Source organism: Saccopteryx bilineata, chromosome X, assembly GCF_036850765.1.
Source record: "Saccopteryx bilineata isolate mSacBil1 chromosome X, mSacBil1_pri_phased_curated, whole genome shotgun sequence".
In the NCBI taxonomy this organism is placed as follows: Eukaryota; Metazoa; Chordata; class Mammalia; order Chiroptera; family Emballonuridae; genus Saccopteryx; species Saccopteryx bilineata.
Genome location: NC_089502.1, coordinates 138,115,246 through 138,134,360, shown reverse-complemented (window position 1 = coordinate 138,134,360; position 19,115 = coordinate 138,115,246). Strand labels below are relative to the sequence as shown.

Below are 19,115 nucleotides of genomic sequence, written 5' to 3'. Positions count from 1 at the left end.
TAGGACTGAGGGAGTTGTCCAGCTGGCTCCGGTTTGGGACTGCCTGTCTTCCCCACACAGCCTCCCTGTCCCGGGACAGCCTAATCAAAGTCTCGTTCTATATCCGTTAATGGCAACAGGCCTCAGCCCTCCACTGATGTCGTTCCCAAAAATGATTCTTCCAAGAGATGAGTGCGTCACCTCTGAGCTAGGGCCAAATGATGGAGATTTCTGGATTTTCCATTATGTCCAACCAGCATTCTTTAATTCCCCCTTTTGAAGCAGTTAGGGTCCATGTGGGAGATGGTAGGGTGCAGGTATAGGCAACGGACAAGGGTCTTCCAAATGTCCAGCTAGGGCATCAGAAAATCCCCATATAAGGTTCTTTTCAGAGGTGGAAGCAGCTACTTCCTTATTTTCCACAGTCCACTTGGCCTGCTGCCCTGCTGAATTTTGTCCACCGAGGAATGTAGTTCTTTTCTCCTTTCCATATCTTTCTTGAGAGGGTTAAGATATGGGGCACCCACGTGACAGCATTTCCAACCACAAGCTCCTCTTCCCATGATTGCTTTCAAAGTTTTCTGTCTGTATCATTTTGTGTATGTGTGTGTGTATATATGTGTGTATGAGAGAGAGAGACAAAGAGAGAGCCAGGGACAGACAGACAGGAAGGGAGAGAGATGAGAAGCATCAATACTTCCTTGCGGTACTTTACTTGTTAATTGATTGCTTTCTCATATGTGCCTTGACTGGGGGATTCCAGTCGAGCCAGTGACCCCTTGCTCAAGCCAGCGACCTTGGGCTTTAAGCCAGCGACCATGGGGTCATGTCTATGAGTCCGCGCTTAAGCCAGTGACCATGGGATTTCAAACCTGGGTCCTCTGCATCCCAGACCAATGCTCTATCCACTGCACCACATCCTGGTCAGGCTCCTTCTGTATCATTTTTTATTGTAATAAAAAGTTATTTGTTCTTAATGTTCAATTTTTTTTAAGTAAATGCTGAAAAGCACAGAGAAGAAAGTCCCCCCCAGTCCCACCACTGGGAGATAACCATTAGTAGTATTTAGAGTGTAGCCTCCTAAATGCATTTTTATTTTATTTTATTTTTTTACAAATTTGGCATTGATCTGTGTAGGTGACTTTGTCATCTTCTGTTATCACTTAACAATACCCTCTGAACACCTTGACATGGGGTTAAATATTGTCCTGGCACCTGACAACCACCAGCTGCCAATTCAGGGCCTCCCAAAACAATAGCCCCTGGAAGGAGGCAGTGCTCTGGGCATCTCTCACAGGCTGCTTGGATAGCATCAAAGCTGGCATTATCTACAATGTGTATCTCTAACTTTTTATTCAAGTAGTGTACATACAGAACTCAGCACGTGTCAAAAAGGTACAGTTCAATGAATTTTCAAAAACACCCATGGAACCGGTATTTGAATCAAGAAACAGAAACAATAGCCTACCCAAAGACCCACCGAAGACCTGCTCCCCTCTGGGCGCCTGTCCTCACCCCCAGCCACGAACCATATCTTAACCTCTCCGTGACAGATTACTTATGCCTGCTTTTTACCCAACCTCTTCCACTCAATATCATGTTTGTGAGCTTCCTCCACTGTGGCTTGTAGTTGTAGTGTGTTCAGTCTCATATAGTAGTGTATTTCATTGCATGAGTATACAAGTTGGTATCCATCCTTCTGTTGGGAGTTTTCTGCTAAGCAGTGTCTATGTTTCTGTTGGATAGATACCTGGGCATGGAATTGCTGGTCATAGGTATGTCTCTATTTAGATTTAGTGGATTCTGCAAAACAGTTTCCTCAAGTGGTTGTACCCATTTACATTCCCTCCGACAGTGTACATTCATTCCGTTTGTGCCACATCCTCACCGGCCCTTTAATGTGTTAGGTCGTGCCTAGAAGGGGGCCAGGCCAGACGTGAAGATAAAACAATTCATTGGAGCATTTTCATGCAGATAGGCTGAGATCCTGAGCAGTGTCAGCCCCAAAAGGCAGAAAAGCCTTTGCAGATGTAGGATGGGGTCTGGCACGTCTGGCGTGATTTCTCACCCAGGGTGAAAACTTCTGGTACCTTTAGATGTTAAACAATAGGGGAGGGTGGTGATAGCCAGAGGCCAGATTCCGAGAAAACAGGTATTGAAGCCAGAGGCCAGATTCCAGCCTTTGGGGGTTGCTTTCTTCTGGCCTGACCAGCCTTCCCCAATCAACTTGGAGAAGAGGCCAGTCATTGTCCCATGTCCCCAGCCCCACGGGGCTCCAAGGAAGCCAACCCAGTTCTACATCTGGATGTTTCCTGATTCAGGTAACCTTTCTCGTGTTCTCACTGCCCCCTGCAGATCTGAATGAGTGTGGCGAGAAACCCCGGCCATGCCAACACAGATGTGTGAACACACATGGAAGCTACAAGTGCTTTTGCCTCAGTGGCCACGTGCTCATGCCGGATGCCTCCTGTGCCTGTAAGTGTCTACAGCCAGGCTGCTGTGAGTCAACCTTTCCCCATTGGACGCTTGAGGGAAAGTTGACTTAAGTGATTAACAAAAACAAAAACAACAACAAAAACTAACATGGCCCTGGACTAAAATATCTTTGAGCACTTTTTTTTTAAAATTGGGTAAAATACATTTAATACAAAACTCGCCATGTTAACCATTTCAAAGAATACAGTTCAGCGGCATTTTATACATTCACAATATTGTATAATGCTCATCACTAATTTCAGGACATCTTCACCCCAAAAGCAAACTCTCCCCATTAGCAATCACCTCCATTCCTCTGATGACAATGCATCGGCTTTCTGTCTCTATGGATGTGGCTATTATATAAAACCACTAGCTGAGGAAAAAATGAATTCTGTATCTATATATATGTAGGAATGTATCAGGTTTCTTCATGGAAATAAACGTGTGGAATAAAATAAGCATATTGTTTAGGAAGGTGATAAATTTAAATTCCATCTTGGGACATCAATCCCAGCAACCACTTTTCTCACGCCCTTTGCCCCAAGCTAAAAGATTAGTGACTATTGTTGCAAATATACTCTGATTCACATTCCTGAGAAGAAAAGCCTTTCTGTGATAAAGAGAAAGCATGTCCTGTGGGAAGGTGAGAGTCTATACCCATTCATTTATAGAGAAGGAAGGCTTTTCAGGTAAAAGGTAAACCCATCCTCCCTGCCTGCCTCCCCTCCTCCCTCTCCTCTCCCCATCTCTCTTTTCACTGCCCTGCAGCCCCCAACCAGCCTGGAGTCTGTGCCTTCTGCCAGCTTCTTAGAGTTGCAGAGTCTCGTGGACTCCCCAGCCTGTGCTGGGCTTTCCTGCCGCTGTGAAAACCTGGCTGATGCATGGCTCGCTGCTTCCCTGCTCACATCCTTGTGCTGTCCCCCCTTGGCAAAGTGCCTTAACACCACAGTCATCTAGATTCTTCATTAGCAGGCAGGCTGAAGAGATAAGCAGGAATTCAAAGAGGCTTTAAAAAAATCCTCACTGTTATAAATTAAACAGAAACCCACAAAAGATAAATACATAGCTTAATGAATTCTTATATGGTGAGCACCCGTGTAACTACTACCAAATAGAACTTCGCCAGAGTCCCACCCCACCCCCGTGGGAACCACTAGCTAGGCTTTTCTAGTAATCACTTAACATTTTTGAAAAGATATATACTAATGGATGCTTCTAAAACATCCTATGAAAGACATGGCCAAAAAACATGTCTTTCTTCAAATGGAAAGATAGAATTAAGTAACTTTGATGATTAATTTTAAAAGAAGACAACTAAAGAGAAGGAAGAAGAAACTAAAAGTAGAAACAGCGGTAGGTGTTTGTTACATTACCTTACCCTGTGTATGTAACCCTATACCATCTTTGTCTATTTCTACATATGTAAGGGTTGCCTGTGCCTCCCTGTTTATAGCTCAGAGTGCCAAGGTAGCCCTGGACCTCTCTCCTGGATGTTGATTTGAGTATTTCGCTTGGTCCTTTGCAGTCTCTTTTGCCCAGCTGGGTGATGGGCATACTATGGAAGGGGTGGGTGAAGGGAATATATTCACCATGCTTCCCTGTTGTAGAAGCTTGTGATTCACACATACTGGACTCCGGTTGAGGAAATACATTTTTGTGAGATAAGTTATGTTTAGCAATTAGTGACAGAAAAATTCAACTAAATCATCTCATTTGCTTAAAAAAAAAAGAGCAGGAGGCAAGGCAGTTTCATAACAGCTGAGCAAGGACTCTGTCTCTGCCATCCTCAGGTTACTGATTTCATTCTTGTGCTTGTTGCCTCCGAGTCATAATGTGGCTGCACTTGCTTCAGATATCACACATACATTTAAGATAGGAAAGGCACCTGACCTGTGGTGGCGCAGTGGGTAAAGTCGACCTGGAATGCTGAGGTCGCCGGTTCGAAACCCTGGGCTTGCCTGGTCAAGGCACATATGGGAGTTGATGCTTCCAGCTCCTCCTCCTGTCTCTCTCTCTCTCTCTCTCTCTCTCTCTCTCTCTCTCTCTCTCTCTCTCTCTCCCTCTCTCTCTTTTCTCTAAAATGAATAAAAAAAAAATAAGGTTTAAGATAGGCAAGGCAAAGGGGAAAGGAGTGATGTCAATGAATGAACACCTTTATCATGACCACCCCTTTTACTATTAATTTATTTAATTTCTTTGGCCATCCCTTTACATTTATTTTTTTAAATGGAACGACTGTCCCTTTATCATGCAGCAGCATCTTTCCCAGAAGTCCCACTCCTTCCAGCAGACTCTTCTATGTATCTCTTTGGCCACAACCGGGTCACATGGCCAGTCCTTTTTGCTGCAAGGAAAACTAGGGGAAAAACAAGTACCTGGCCTTGTGATGGCAACAGCAAGAGAAGAGAGGGTTCAGAGTGCCTTTCTGGCATCCGGTCAGCTGTATTGGCCACATGTTTAAAACTGGCACCTGAATGACCAAGTCTCCTGACTCAAGTGACTCTCACTGAGCCTAGACATGCACGGAGAGCTCTCTGGAGTAGATTCTTTTACCCCAATTCCTCAGATCGACCCCCTGCATCAGTGCTTGGATTTCAACCTTACAGAGACCAGCCGGATGCCATAAAGGAGGGATTAGAGCTCGTGCAGGAGGAGAGACAGATGTAGTCTGGAAATTGAAGGGTGCGAGTCCTACCGAAAGACAGTCACATTCAATACACTGGCCTACGAAACAGACCATGGGGCCACCAAGGCGCCGCCCTGCCCGGATTCCATTTGGTTCTCAAGCAATGAAGTTTATCCTCAAATTCCATTCCGTGTGTTCCATTGAGCATCCCAGAACTCAGAGACAGTTTCCCAGCGGCACTATTTGGTCATCTCGGCAGGAAAAGGCTAATCTTTTTCTACTTTCTCAGACTCCAGGACGTGCGCCAGGACACACTGCCAGTACAGCTGTGAGGACACGGAGGACGGACCCCGGTGCCTGTGCCCATCCCTGGGACTCCGCCTGGCCCCCAATGGGAGAGTTTGCATCGGTAGAGCAGCGGGCCTCACCTCCACATCCTGTCCCCTTCCTTCGCCCCTCTACTTAATTCCTCCGTTTTCATTTATCACACTCTGCTTGTTGACTAGACACTGCAAGCTCCTAAAAGTCCATTTTACATACATTTCTGAGACATTGTTACCCACGTATGCTCTAGGCAAACTTTACAGTGCTAGAAAAAAACACTATTATTTTGGAGTTGTCTAATGCCATACTGGGAAAAGAATTAAAATAATTTTATTTTGGTATATTTACCCTGCACATGTTACTCCAGCCACCAAACTGTATATCCTTATAGTATGGTACTTAATTATATTGCATCAAATATACATAATATTTAGAGCAAGGAGCACATAGCATTAAGAAGTGATGTCCAGCTAAATCAGGATGTTGAAAGTTCTTAATCTTTTTGATTTAAATAAGAAAATAGCAGTATAATTTAATGTTCTTCCAACTACAATAGAAATATTTTTCACTCAAAGTGCTAGAAGTTTGTTTATCCTAAATGTACATGACTTGGTAAACTGCATTTAGAAAGCTCAGCCATGCCCTGGCGGGTAGCTCGGCTGGTTGGAGCATCGTCCTGAAGCATAGAGGTTGCCGGTTCGCTCTCTGGTCAGGGCACATGGAGGAGCACATCAGTGTTTCTGTCTCTGTCTCTCCCTTCCTCTCTCTCTAAAATAATCAATAAATAATGTTTTTAAATTTAAAAAGGAAAACTCAGTCAAGTACATCCTAAATCAGTTAAATACTTTTTAAAAATTATGTAAACTAAAATTTTGGCCTCTCTGACCTGTGGTGGCGCAGTGGATAAAACGTTGACCTGGAAATGCTGAGGTCGCCGGTTCGAAACCCTGGGCTTGCCTGGTCAAGGCACATATGGGAGTTGATGCTTCCAGCTCCTCCCCCCTTCTCTCTCTCTCTGTCTCTCTCTCTCCCTCTCTCTGTCCTCTCCAAAAATGAATAAAAAAAAATTTGGCCTGACCTGTGGTGGTGCAGTGGATGAAGTGTCGACCTGGAAATGCTGAGGTCTCTGGTTCAAGACCCTGGGCTTGCCTGGTCAAGGCACATGTGGGAGTTAATGCTTTCTGCTCCTCCTCCCTTTCTCTCTCTCCCCCTCTCTCTCTCCTTTCTAAAAAAAAAATGAATAAAAAAAATTTGCCTCTGCTCTTTGACAGCAATCAAAGATTTAATTAGAATCACAGGTTTGGTACTCTGTAGTAAAATAAGATTTCTACGACAAGGCTAATTCCTGACCAAACTGAATCCACATTTTCACCCACCTCTTGGATTAGTCGGATGCTATTTTTATTGGAAAGGGAAAAGGAGATACAGGAAAGTGATCACTGAAAAATAATTTTTGTCAGTCTATCACTTGTGTCTTTTTTTTTTTATTGATTGATTTTTAGAGAGAGAGGAGAGAGAGAGAAGGGGGAGGAGCAGGAAGCATCAACTCCCATATGTGCTTTGACCAGGCTAGCCCAAGGTTTCGAACTGGCAACCTCAGTGTTCCAGGTCAACGCTTTATCCCACTGCGCCACCACAGGTCAGGCTACTTGTGTCTTATTTTAAGAATGCAAAGGAGCCTGACCTGTGGTGGCGCAGTGGATGAAGCGTCGACTGGAACGCTGAGGTCACTGGTTCGAAACCCTACACTTGCCCAGTCAAGGCACATATGGGAGTTGATGCTTCCTCCTCCTCCCCCTTCTCTCTCTCTCCCCCCCTTCTCTCTAAAATGAATAAATAAAATGTTTGAAAAAAAAGAATGCAGATGAAACAGTAAGCCAGCACCAACTTGTATGTTTAACCACATTTCTAAAGTAACTGCATAACAACTACGTATTTGATTTGATGTCTGAAAGTGAACACAAAGCCCGAGTCTCAGTGGTTCAGTGAACAGAGCTGTCACTCCTCTGTAACATGCCTGTCTGTGCTAGAAAGGGCAGGAAGCCTGTTGTCTGCTACAGTTGCATCGTTACATCATTACACTTGACCCACAGTTATGTATAAGTACATTCTTAGGAAACCACATTTCTGTGATTTGGGTCAACATTGCAGGACTTGGAGGAGCCTGCTAAATGAAATAATTCTTTTCATTTTCATTTCATGAATAAAATTTTGTAAAATACAAAATTTAAATGTTTGTGTATTCAGTTTGCTTAAAGTGTAGCTATCTGACTCTATTTTGAAAAATTGTATATGCTATGCAGTATACGGAACTAGAAAAACATTTACTCACTCAGCAAACATGTAATGTGTGTATGCAGATATGTGCGTGTGCGTGTGTGTCTCAGAGGGAGAGTGCTTTTCTTGCTATCACTGACACCTGGTTCTCTATCCTAGATATCGATGAATGTGCCTCTGGCAAAGCCATCTGCCCCTACAATCGAAGATGTGTGAACACATTTGGAAGCTACTACTGCAAATGTCATGTTGGTTTCGAACTAAAATATATCAGTGGCCGATATGACTGTGTAGGTAAGATTTCATGGCAGCTTTTTCTTTTCCCTGTCCTCGCCAAACCTGTAGGCTTTCTCTACAGCTATTTCAACTTGATCTATTAGTTGAACAATCTTTGGTACCAACCAGCTTAACAACACAGAAAAAGTTACATTCTTTTTTTTGTTTGTTTGTTTTTTGTTGTTGTTGTTGTTTTGCATTTCTGGCATTTAGGGAACTCTGATGACATCAATTATATGAAGCCAGGTCAGGAAAGATTTAAACTAAGGAACTTCAGTCTGTATAGCTTTGTTATGAGGCCAAATATCTTGAGATGATTTTTGTGGTCTTTTTTAAAATAATGGGTTTGTTTTTTGTTTTGTTTTTTAATATTTATATACTCTTTTTTTTTTTTTCAGAGACAGAGAGTCAGAGAGAGGGATAGATAGGGACAGACAGGAACGGAGAGAAATGAGAAGCATCAATCATCAGTTTTTTGTTGCCACACCTTAGTTGCTCATCGATTGCCCTGTCATATGTGCCTTGACCGTGGGCCTTCAGCAGACTGAGTAACCCCTTGCTCAAGCCAGCGACCTTGGGTCTAAGCTTTGCTCAAACCAGATGAGCCCGTTCTCAAGCTGGCGACCTCGGGGTCTCGAACCTGGGTCCTCTGCATCCCACTCCGACGTTTTATCCACTGCGCCACCGCCTGGTCAGGCTTTTTAATATTTGATTCTTTGTCCAGGTACCTAAGAGTGGGAACAACAAAGCAGTTTTTATATTTGATAAAAGGAAGAATAGCAAGGCTGTTTAACCTGGATCTCAGTGATCTGTTCACGACAGTCGCCGTTGGGGCGGCTTTAGAAAGACAGCGGAAGGAGACGAGACATGTGCTCTCTCCTCTCTCCTCTTCAGCCCTTTCACAAGTCAAGCTTCCACGTGCCCTAAAATGTCCCCTTTGCAGGGCTACTAAAACGACTCTGCTAAGATTCTGGCGTCAGTGAGCTATGGGACATTTGCAGAGCCCTTGGGTACATCCCCATCGCCCTGACATGTGGGACGAGGCGTGTCCTACCACAAGGGGAAGTTCAGGCTCCCTGTAGAATCCTAGTCACATCACAGGTGTGGCTAACATTTGCAGGCCATGGATAGCTAACACTTGGGGAAGAAGTCAGATTTCATTCAATCCTGCTCTCTGAGCAACCAGGATGCATCCTGTGTAACCTCATTGGGCCAATGCTCAGTTCCTGGGTTTTAAACTATCTTGTGAAGCTTCCACAGCTCTTTCCTCTAATCTTCTCAAACACAAAGGCCACCCTAGACAGGCTGGTAAGATCCCTGTTTCTCACGGGGTTGGACCACACACCGTTCGCGGACGCGTCCAGCTCTGTATTCGGTGAAGCTGTGCCACAGAGCAGAGGCCCGTTCCCTGATACCTAGAGGAACAGGGCGTGAAGTCGCATGGAGAGCTTTCAAAGGAAATGAACCTCTGTGATATTAAAGGGATTTTAGATTAGTATCTGAGCTCCCTTTGTGGCCCAATTAAAAACAATAGGCTATTTTCTATGCATATGTCTACAAAAGCATAGCTCAAAAGCAAGATGAAGAAGGGGACTGATGAACTCCGCACCTGGGTGGAATTCGGCAAACTTTCCTAGTCGCAATCCAGCAGACAAGCTCGGACCAGCCTGACCTTGCTCCTGGCATTCTATGAACAAAATGCCTATATATTCAGATGATGTCAGTGGCTCCCAGCCAGTCTTTTCCTTTGTTGGTGAGGAGTTCCAAGCCCTTCTATGTATAGAATTTATTTCCTGATGTTCTGATTCAGTTCTAAATTAGCAGATGAAACAGTTAAGAAAATAACCTAGACATTTTACAGATTTCAGCAGTATTGATAAATAGATGAAATTGCTGTGGGAGTTGTGAGCTATAGACATACTTCCTACCCACTTGATATCATGTGAGATGGGGCTCTGGCCAAGGCACTGGGGGTTATGAACATCTCTCAGTTGTTTGTTTGTGGTAGTGATGGTTGGCTCAAGTGTAAGGGGTGGTAGTCTTTCAGCATGCCCTGTCACCACAAGCTTGTTCACGGGATCATGGGATGTTCACATTTTTAGATATAAATGAATGTGCTATGAATACCCATACGTGCAGCCACTACGCCAATTGCCTCAATACCCAAGGATCCTTCAAGTGCAAGTGCAAGCAGGGATATAAAGGCAGTGGACTGCAGTGTTCTGGTAAGTAGCATTTGGTCATGGTGTCTTAGCTAGACCCGAGAAAGCACTCTCTCCATGTCTCCTTCCTCCCCTCATCTGCACCCCACCCTGGGGGCGGGTGTGCCTGCAGTATTTGAAACTTAAACTCTGCCTCTCTTATCTTTTCTGCCAATTGGGCCACATCTCTAACACTACGAGTTGTAGGCACTACATTTATTTTTTATTATTTTTCATTTTTTTTAATTTTTACTTATTGATTTTTTTTTCTGTATTTTTCTGAAGCCGGAAACGGGGAGAGACAGTCAGACAGACTCCCGCATGTGCCCGACCGGGATCCACCCGGCACGCCCACCAGGGGGCAATGCTCTGCCCCTCCAGGGCGTCGCTCTGCCGCGACCAGAGCCACTCTAGCGCCTGGGGCAGAGGCCGAGGAGCCATCCCCAGCGCCCGGGGCCACCTTTGCTCCAGTGGAGCCTCAGCTGTGGGAGGGGAAGAGAGAGACAGAGAGGAAGGAGAGGGGGAGGGGTGGAGAAACAGATGGGCGCTTCTCCTGTGTGCCCTGGCCGGGAATCGAACCCGGGACTTCCGCACGCCAGGCCGACGCTCTACCACTAAGCCAACCAGCCAGGGCCTTACTTATTGATTTTAATGAGAGAGGAAGTGAGAGAGAGAGAGAGAGAGAGAGAGAGAGAAAGAGAGAGAGAGACAGGAACATCACTCTGTTCCTGTATGTGTCCTGACCATAAAAACTTTTAAAAATTGAGATGTGAGTGTTTCAGCTAACACCATCAGTGTCATATTTACGGACCACGTGGACAAACTAGTTTGTTTGCGTGCGATAGAAGAATACGCAGTGACGTGGCATATGAGTGAGGCATATTTGATGTCCCCCAGTATGCTTACCTATGCCATTTTGAACTATTTAAAGCACAAGTGTTCTGTTTGTGTTAGGCTAGGGTATATTTTGACTTATACCAAAATTTGGGTTATATCACTGTCATAGGAACAGAACTGTGTCATATCCCGAGGATGCTCTGTACTGAAAATAAGATTTAAAGACAAATGACACTGAGCAAATGTGTCTGTTTGGATAGACTATGGTGCAGCAACAAGCAATCCTAGAATGTCAGTGCCTTAGGACCATAAAAGTTTTTTAACCATGTGAATCAGGACTTTTTCCAGAATGTACAATCAAAACAAAGTATGATGAAACTGATGTCACTTCATCTGTCATCCTCAAATCTGGATTCACATTCTTAATGTATAGCAGAATTCCGTTGTTCTTTGTCATGAATTCCTTAATGCTTAGGTGGCAGAATCTTAAATTTATAAACCAAGTGTGTAATAGTAGATGTCACTGCTATTAACATCTGCAACAATGGTTTACTTCTCAATTGTGCTGTTTCCAAAGAGAGTGTCCAAGAGTTTCTTCTCCATGTCACTGAGGGACCCAGGCGGACAGAGGCCCCACCATCTTACGGTACCATGGTAAGGGTTTGTCACAGCAGGGAAAGAAGCAGGGACAATTGTGCATCCGCTCTTCATTAATTTGGTTTGGAAGTGGGGGCAAAAATATGTATAATCCTGTTTGTCCCAAAAGAGAAGAGACTAGAAATCATGATTAGCAACCAGGATGCCTCTCAGTGTTTGATGTCAGCCAGGTTTTCCCCTCTGGTTGTATCCCTTTTGGCTCACTGGGTGACTAGATTTGTCTTCTGTCCTGACTCTATTCCCTCATGTACCCCTGTAGCAGTTCCCATATGTTCCAGTAAATATGGCTGCAAGTTGTACCTTAATCCGTATCATAGCCCAAATCCCCATCTGGCCACTGCTCCTGGTGACACAACACGAGTGGCCACTCAGCGATGGCTTAACATGGGATCGGTGTGCCCATGACCCATGGCTACTCCTCTGAGATGGAGACCTCTCCTGGGCCCCTCGTCGACAAACCCTCATGGTTAGCTTTTCTGCCTTCCTTTCCCCTTCCTGTTTCCTGGATCTCACGGTGTGGTACATCCCACAATGAGGTACATCCCTCATTTGTGATTAAGCCTCTTCTCCCAGGACTGTGTCCAAAGCTCAGATGAGGGGAGCGTTTCTCCTGCCAGATAAATGAGAAATCATCTGGTGAACCAAACAGGTTAATGCAAGTCAAAGTCATACTCCTCCTAGGAAAAATGGTCTCACACATCATACTGATCTTTTCTAAGTAAAGTTGGGGTTTTCAGGTAGGTAGACGTTTTTGGCAAAGTGGATATTTAAAGAAATCTCAAATCTCCTCCAGAGATATTGCCAACTTCATCTACAGAAGACTGGCTTGTGAATCTGAAAACTCTGGAATTTTATGTCTGAGGTCCCCCACTGTGTCAAAGCCTCTCCTACTGCAACTTCCTCCCACATGTTTATATTCTCAAGATGATGATGCAATCAATAATCAAGAAATTTTAAAGAGCAAAAAGTGAGTTCTGTAAAATGTGAAATAGTAATACCCAGATACAGCCACATCTGTCCATTCCTAGTCATGCATATGCCTGGCTTTTTAAAATCATTGTCCCAGCTCTTTCTTTACATACTAACGGAGTAAAGTTGTTGACACAACAAAGGTGGTGGTGGCTTGATTTTTTTTTCAATAGGAGAAATCAAAACTTCAAAGCAAAAAAATGAAAGCAGATGTTTAGGTTTGCCTGGTGTGGATTGAAACCCTCTCCTCATTATTTATTAGAGGTCCTGGGTTTTATGTTACTGATTGCATCAAGGAAATTTCCAGGGAATGGGTGTTTCCTGTTCATTTTTCATGTTGGGTCCTGGGAAAAGATTCAAGGAACTATGCACAGAATTACACAGTGGGGTCTCCAGGGGAAGGTCTATATCTGATCAGCATGTTATAATCAAAACTTAATATGTGACCTCTGGCAAAGAAGCTGAAACAGGCATTCTAAGGTCAGGAAAATGAGTAATGATGTTTTGCTTGTGTTAGTAATAGTTGGATTCGAGCTACAGGCTGTCACATTGATAAATAACTAGGATATTTCATTGAAAAGGGAAATATAGCTCTTGTTAGAACAGCCTTAGATTGATTTCAAAGTAAAAGCAATACATTAATTAAGAGCATGTATATTCTCAAAGCATTTTTCTTTCTCTTTTTGATTGTCCCAAATATTGTGGACTTCTCCTTGTTTATTTTTATACCACTTTGGTATGGATTGAATCAACCAAATGGTGGAGAAGGAATTGAGCAGAAGAGATTAAAATATTGCCAAAAAATGTTATTTCCAGTTTCTTTTGTAGTGTTCTTTTCAGAGACTGAAATTGATGTTTATTCCTTTATTTCATTTCCCTCTAAACTATATCCAAGTTGTAGAATTGAATAAATTGGTTCAGATGTTATTAGGCCCTTTCTTGCTTAGTTTTAGGCGAGCACATGGTTAGATAATTTATAAAAGTACAATACAGTGGTACTTTGAGATACAAATTTAACTCATTCTGTAGTTGAACTCATAAGTCAGTCAACTCGTATATCAAACTGCCGATACTGGACCTGTGCGCCAACTAGCGGCAGCTTCCCGAATCATGACTCGTATCTCGGAATTTCCCTCGGATCTCGAACAAAACTATGGACTGAGTCGCAGCTCATATCTTAAAAGAAAAAAATTGTATGTTAGTCTGTTTGTATCTCAAGGTACCACTGTATATTGATTTTAAAGATCAGTGTTTTTAATTTTTAAAGTGTTTTATATCAGTTGGGTAGTCTGAATTACCGTGTGTTTTATATCAGTTGGGTAGTCTGAATTACCGTGAGTAGGTGCCAGGAAAGAGGGCGTGTCTCCTTGGATTCTAGGTCTCAAGGACTTCGAACCAGTCTAGAGAAAAGCAACCCTTAAGCCTCACGCAGGAATAAACCTGTCATAGAAAGGAAAGAGGACTGGAAAAAAGGGCCCTTCACCTGCTTCACGTCAAGTCCTCACTCTGCCCCTGGGCATCTGAGTGTCTTTGGGCAAGTCACTTAAAATCGCCCAGTTCTGCCTCATATATATATATATAAGGTGTTGGGCTAAATGACCTTTTTTCTGCCTCTTGAGGTTTCCCACACCGGTTTGCCCCCACCCCATGGGTCATTGATCCCCTGAGGGCATGGGGGATCAACCTGAAGGTACAGTTCTAGTGGTGAGAAATAAGAAATGAATGGAAAATAGTAAATGTAGAGGCCGCTCTATAAATATTAAATAAATAAAATTATTTCACCTTAGTTAGAAGTAAATTGAAGTTAAGAAATTCAAAGCAGAGAGAGAACAGGGAAAAAGTATTAAGTGTATACATATTGAACTCTAAATCAACATTTTTATAGGTCACATATGGCCTATTATTGCTAATTTATATGGTTTGGCCCTAATGCTATAGGACTCTGAACAGCAAATTTGGACAAATCTATAGGGCTAGCTGGACAACACCAGCTTTGGAGAATACCTGTGTGAGAGCAGAAAAATTAGAGGACCTCGGCAAACCCATCCCCTTAGAACCTGTAGCCCAGCATGGCAGGAGCAGGTGTTTCATCATTGGAGGCGCTGAAGGAAAAGAAAAGTGTGTCCTCTAAGGCAGTGATTTTCAACCTTTGTTTCTCACGCACTCATGAACTAATTACTAAAGAAAAAGGGGCCCTGACCTCTTCTCCCTTAGTAACTAATTTATTTGTGCCATGAGATGAAAATGGTTGTATTTAGTCAGGGGCACTAACCTTAGTAATTAGTGTGTGTTTGTGCCATGGAAAAAAAAAGGTTGAAAATCACTGCTCTAAGGAAAGGTAGTTAAGATACTACCATAACATTGGAACTGCTTAAAACAGATACAAATATAGTTCTCCGGAAACTATCAAACAGTCGAGTCTCGTGTGGGTTGACTCTGGAAGCATCCATTTCCTTCACTTGAACACTTTTTAAATGCTCTGTGGGGTTGTTTTTTAGTTATTTAATTACCAGCCAAGGTAGAACTTCTCACCTGTTATTGTTTGTTTTAGTTATCCCTGAGAAATCTGAGAAAGAAGTCCTCAGAGCACCGAGTACTGTCAAAGACAGAATCAAGAAGTTGCTTGCTCACAAAAACAGCATGAAAAAGAAGGTAAAAATAAAAAATGTCATCACAGAACCTGCTGGGACTCCCGCCTCTAAGGGTAATTTGCAACCCTTCAACTTTGAAGAGAGCTTTTCCAGAGATGGGAATGCAAAGAGAGGAAAAGAAGGGCATGAGGAGAGAAAGAAAGAGGGGCTGGAGAAGGAGGAACGAGATGAGACAGCCCTGAAGAACCATGTGGAGCAGGAGCAAAGCCTTCGAGGAGACGTGTTTTGTGAGTAGTGCTTTTATTATTTTATACGTCTTACGGAAAATGAATTGTGGTTTCTCTGCAAAATGAAAGAAGAAAACAGAGTTTCAACTCCTTAAGTACAATGGGCTCAGCTTTCAGTTCTAAGAAGCAGGGGTCTCTCTTCACGGTCTGGAAGCTAACTTCTTTTCCAGATACGAAATCAAATTTGCTCCTGTCGGAAATGAGGAGCTAGGTCTGTTCCCCTTTGACACAGACCTTATGTTTCCAACCTTAGCACAGTCAGCCCGCTTGTTCTGCAAACACAGTGGTCTGTCTGGCTACCCAGATCTCCATGCAGTACCTCCAAGCCAGTGAGACCCTTATCAGATGGATCTGCCAAACTACATTTTGCCTTCTGGAAGATTCCTTTTACAGGCCCGGTCAATGAAAGGAGAATTTCCCAGTCACGTGGTTATGATGTTAAAAGCCAAAGTAGACAGTTCTAGGGAAGAGCATTCTATAGCAGAGCTTGTGCTTTGGTTTTCTCCGTGAACTGGATGGCTGCGGAACCCGCCTAAGTCCCAGCCCTCCAGGACGGTTCCCTGTTAACCCACCCTGAGTCCCCACACTGAGACTTTTCCATTGCACTCTCACTGGCCATCTGTTGCTCCCTCTATATTTTGACTTCTCTGTTCTTAGCTCCGTGGCTGTTGGATTTAACCATGTGAGAAGTAGACCCAGGTCCACTCATCCAAGAACTAGTGTGCCAACGATATCATCTCCCCTAATAGAGAGTGGAAATCTCACAAAAGTATATTTCCAAAACCTGGTGAGAAGGGACGTATTATTAATGTAGATGCTTGGGTCAACTGGGGGAACCTTTGGAAAAAGATGTTCTGGATGAGGAAACTGGACCCTAGTGAATGCTTTGCAAAGGTTAGAGCACACTGCTCTACCATATGCTGTCAGTAGAATATGTGATCAAACTCTCCTTGTTCAGTCATTCGTTCATAACTTCTAAGCATGTGGGGTTTGAGGGTTGTTCCTAACTGATCAAATGTTCTCTGTTAGCCCCTAAGGTGAATGAAGCAGGTGAATTTGGTTTGGTTCCGGTCCAAAGAAGAGCTATAACATCCAGACTGGAACACAAAGGTAAATAATGCTTTCTGCCAAGTATACGCTCTGTCATGCTTCCCCTGTCACTTTCTTCATAGGGTGACGTGATTGTTTATGAGTCACTGGTTCATTCCTAAACACCAGAGAGAAAAATCATTACATGGTGACACACAGTGCCAGTATGAATATAGCAGGTCCTTACTCCATTAATACCAATGATTACAATATAGTAAGCCTGTTATCTCCTCTCCACCACTCGCACTTGACACCTAGATTGAAGAGCTGAGGCCAAATGTATATAGGGAGGTGGGAGAAAAATGACTCGTTTGCTCCATCTCTGACACCTGAGGGCCCACAACCTGAAAATCAGCATGTACTAAAATCTAGCCCAAAGTGCTTGTGTCAATTACCCATTGCCACAATAATGCTGCATAACAAGCAACCACCAACCCTCAGTGGCCTACAGCAATAAATATTTTGCTTATGAGTCTATGGATTGGCTGGACAGTTCTGCTGATCTGCGCTGGACTGGCAGGGGCTCACCCGTGTGTCTGCGGTCAGCTGTGGGCCTGCTTCGTGACTACTGATTCTAGCCGTGCTCTCTCTCGTGCCTGGGGCCTCAGTTTGGACAACTGGGCTGATTCAGCTCTGCTCCATTTGGTCTCTCATCCTCCAACAGGTCTGATTATAGAATTTTTGCAACGATCAAATGATGTGCTATATCTTGCCATTTGTCATGTCAAGAACCAGCTGCTGCCACTTGTCTCTCTCACTTTTTCTCTTTCCTTGCCATTCCTCCATTCCTTCATTTCTCAGCATAAACTGCCAGAGACCCAAGGCAGAACTAGAGGCTGGCATGAGTTATAACCAGAAGCACCTCAATCTTGCCCTGTTTCCAGTTTTATTTTCTGTTATCTACATCAGGGATCAAAAGACTTTTCCATAAAGGACCAGAGAGTAAACACTTTAAGCTTTGTGAGCCATACAGTCTTTGTTGTAACTACTCAGCTCTGTCATCGTAGCTCAAAAGCAGCCATAGATAATATGTAAAGGAATCGGTATGGTATGTTTCAATAAAACTTTATTTATAAAAGCAAGCAGTGGGCCAGGATGTTTGTTTGCCCACCTTTGATCTAAATAAAAGTAACTAGAGGCACTGGTCCAGATTTGTAATGCTGGCCCAGTACCCTATATGGTCATTAGGATTTTGTTAATTTAACCCCAGGGTTCAACAAAAGACGACAAAATAAATTGAGATAGAAATGTTTAGTACTGGTAGGTGCTGGAAGAAGTACATGGCCATATGGGAAGGTCAAGGCAGGGTGCTAACAGAGAAAGAGGTTGGACCCGGGGCACATGCCTTGAATAGGGTCCATTTGTGGAGCACTTGGGGTTCCCAGGCTAAGGCTGGATTGGTCGAGTCAAACCAATAAGATTAAGGATTTGGTAAGCTCCATGGGGGTCTTACCCAAGGGGAAGACCCTGGGAGGCAGAGGACACTATTCATCACCAGGGCTACCGGGGGAACCACAGCAGGAACTTACATTTACTTGTGACACTGTAAGCTGTAATCTGGGCATGCCTTTGCAGGAAGTCTAGTGTCGGTTTAGAGTCCCCACAGGCTGCTTGGCCAAACAAAGTGGAGGCCGAGGCAACAGCACCATGGCGTAGCCTAGCTAAACTCTCAACAGCAACTGAAAACATGGCATTGCCTTCCAAAGCTCCAAATGTTAGACATGTTCTCAGTGCTCTTAGTGATTATGAAATGCATCCTTTTTCTTAGCAGACTTAAACATCTCAGTTGACTGTAGCTTCCACGGCGGAGTCTGTGACTGGAGACAAGATGTAGAAGATGATTTTGACTGGAGCGCTGCTGATGGAGATAATGGTATTAGATTTCGCTGCTTCATGCTCTGCTATACGGTTCAAAGCTCTCTGGCAACGGGAGGGTTATTACTCCTAGCACTTTTTAGGTCAGGGTTGTTGGTTGTGTTTGGAAACTGTTGGACCTCCCCAAGTCTCCTCGGATGAATGATTAGCTTGGGTCAGCGTGTTATATTCTGCTCCATTCCTCTCTCACCCGCCTGCCCCCACAGAGGATGCTCCAGCAAACCTCTTCCATCTTCACTCTGTCCTGCTGCCCAGAGAGACACTGCGATTCGTAGAAGGTTTAAGGAGAAGACGTAGAAAGAAGTTGTTTCTTTTTCCCGGTTAGCCAGATATGGTGTTCGGTAGTTTTGTTTGTTTGGGGAGAGGGAGAATAAATCTTGAAAGAAAATAGGATCCCTACCTGAGCCTGAAGTTTGAGTCAGATCACCCCTCAAAGCATCAAAACCATAATGAGCGTCAAAGCAGCCACCTGCACTCCGAGACTGAACTTTCCTTGAGGATTTCTTTCTTTCTACTTAAACTTGGGTGTTTCTCAGCCTCAGCTCTGAGCTGCCTACCTTCCACTGCCTCCCTAAACACTCTTGGTGGGACCTAGCTTTCTTTTTGGGCAAAGCATTTGGCTGGCAGATCCCATTTGGAGAATGAATTG

General features: G+C 43.8%; 1 protein-coding gene across 2 annotated transcripts in view; it reads left to right on the top strand.

Moving 5' to 3' along the window:
• The window catches only part of EGFL6 (EGF like domain multiple 6), a 54,502-nt gene that overhangs the window by 28,734 nt on the left and 6,653 nt on the right, over window positions 1-19,115 (top strand). Inside the window, exons 4-10 of one of the 2 annotated variants that reach the window (XM_066249253.1) lie at window positions 2,335-2,454; window positions 5,373-5,492; window positions 7,844-7,978; window positions 10,063-10,185; window positions 15,176-15,502; window positions 16,532-16,612; window positions 18,363-18,464. In XM_066249253.1, the coding sequence (XP_066105350.1) occupies window positions 2,335-2,454; window positions 5,373-5,492; window positions 7,844-7,978; window positions 10,063-10,185; window positions 15,176-15,502; window positions 16,532-16,612; window positions 18,363-18,464 (1,008 nt within the window). Of the gene's footprint in view, window positions 1-2,334; window positions 2,455-5,372; window positions 5,493-7,843; window positions 7,979-10,062; window positions 10,186-15,175; window positions 15,503-16,531; window positions 16,613-18,359; window positions 18,465-19,115 lie in introns of both variants that reach the window. The other variant, XM_066249252.1, reaches the window with a different exon arrangement.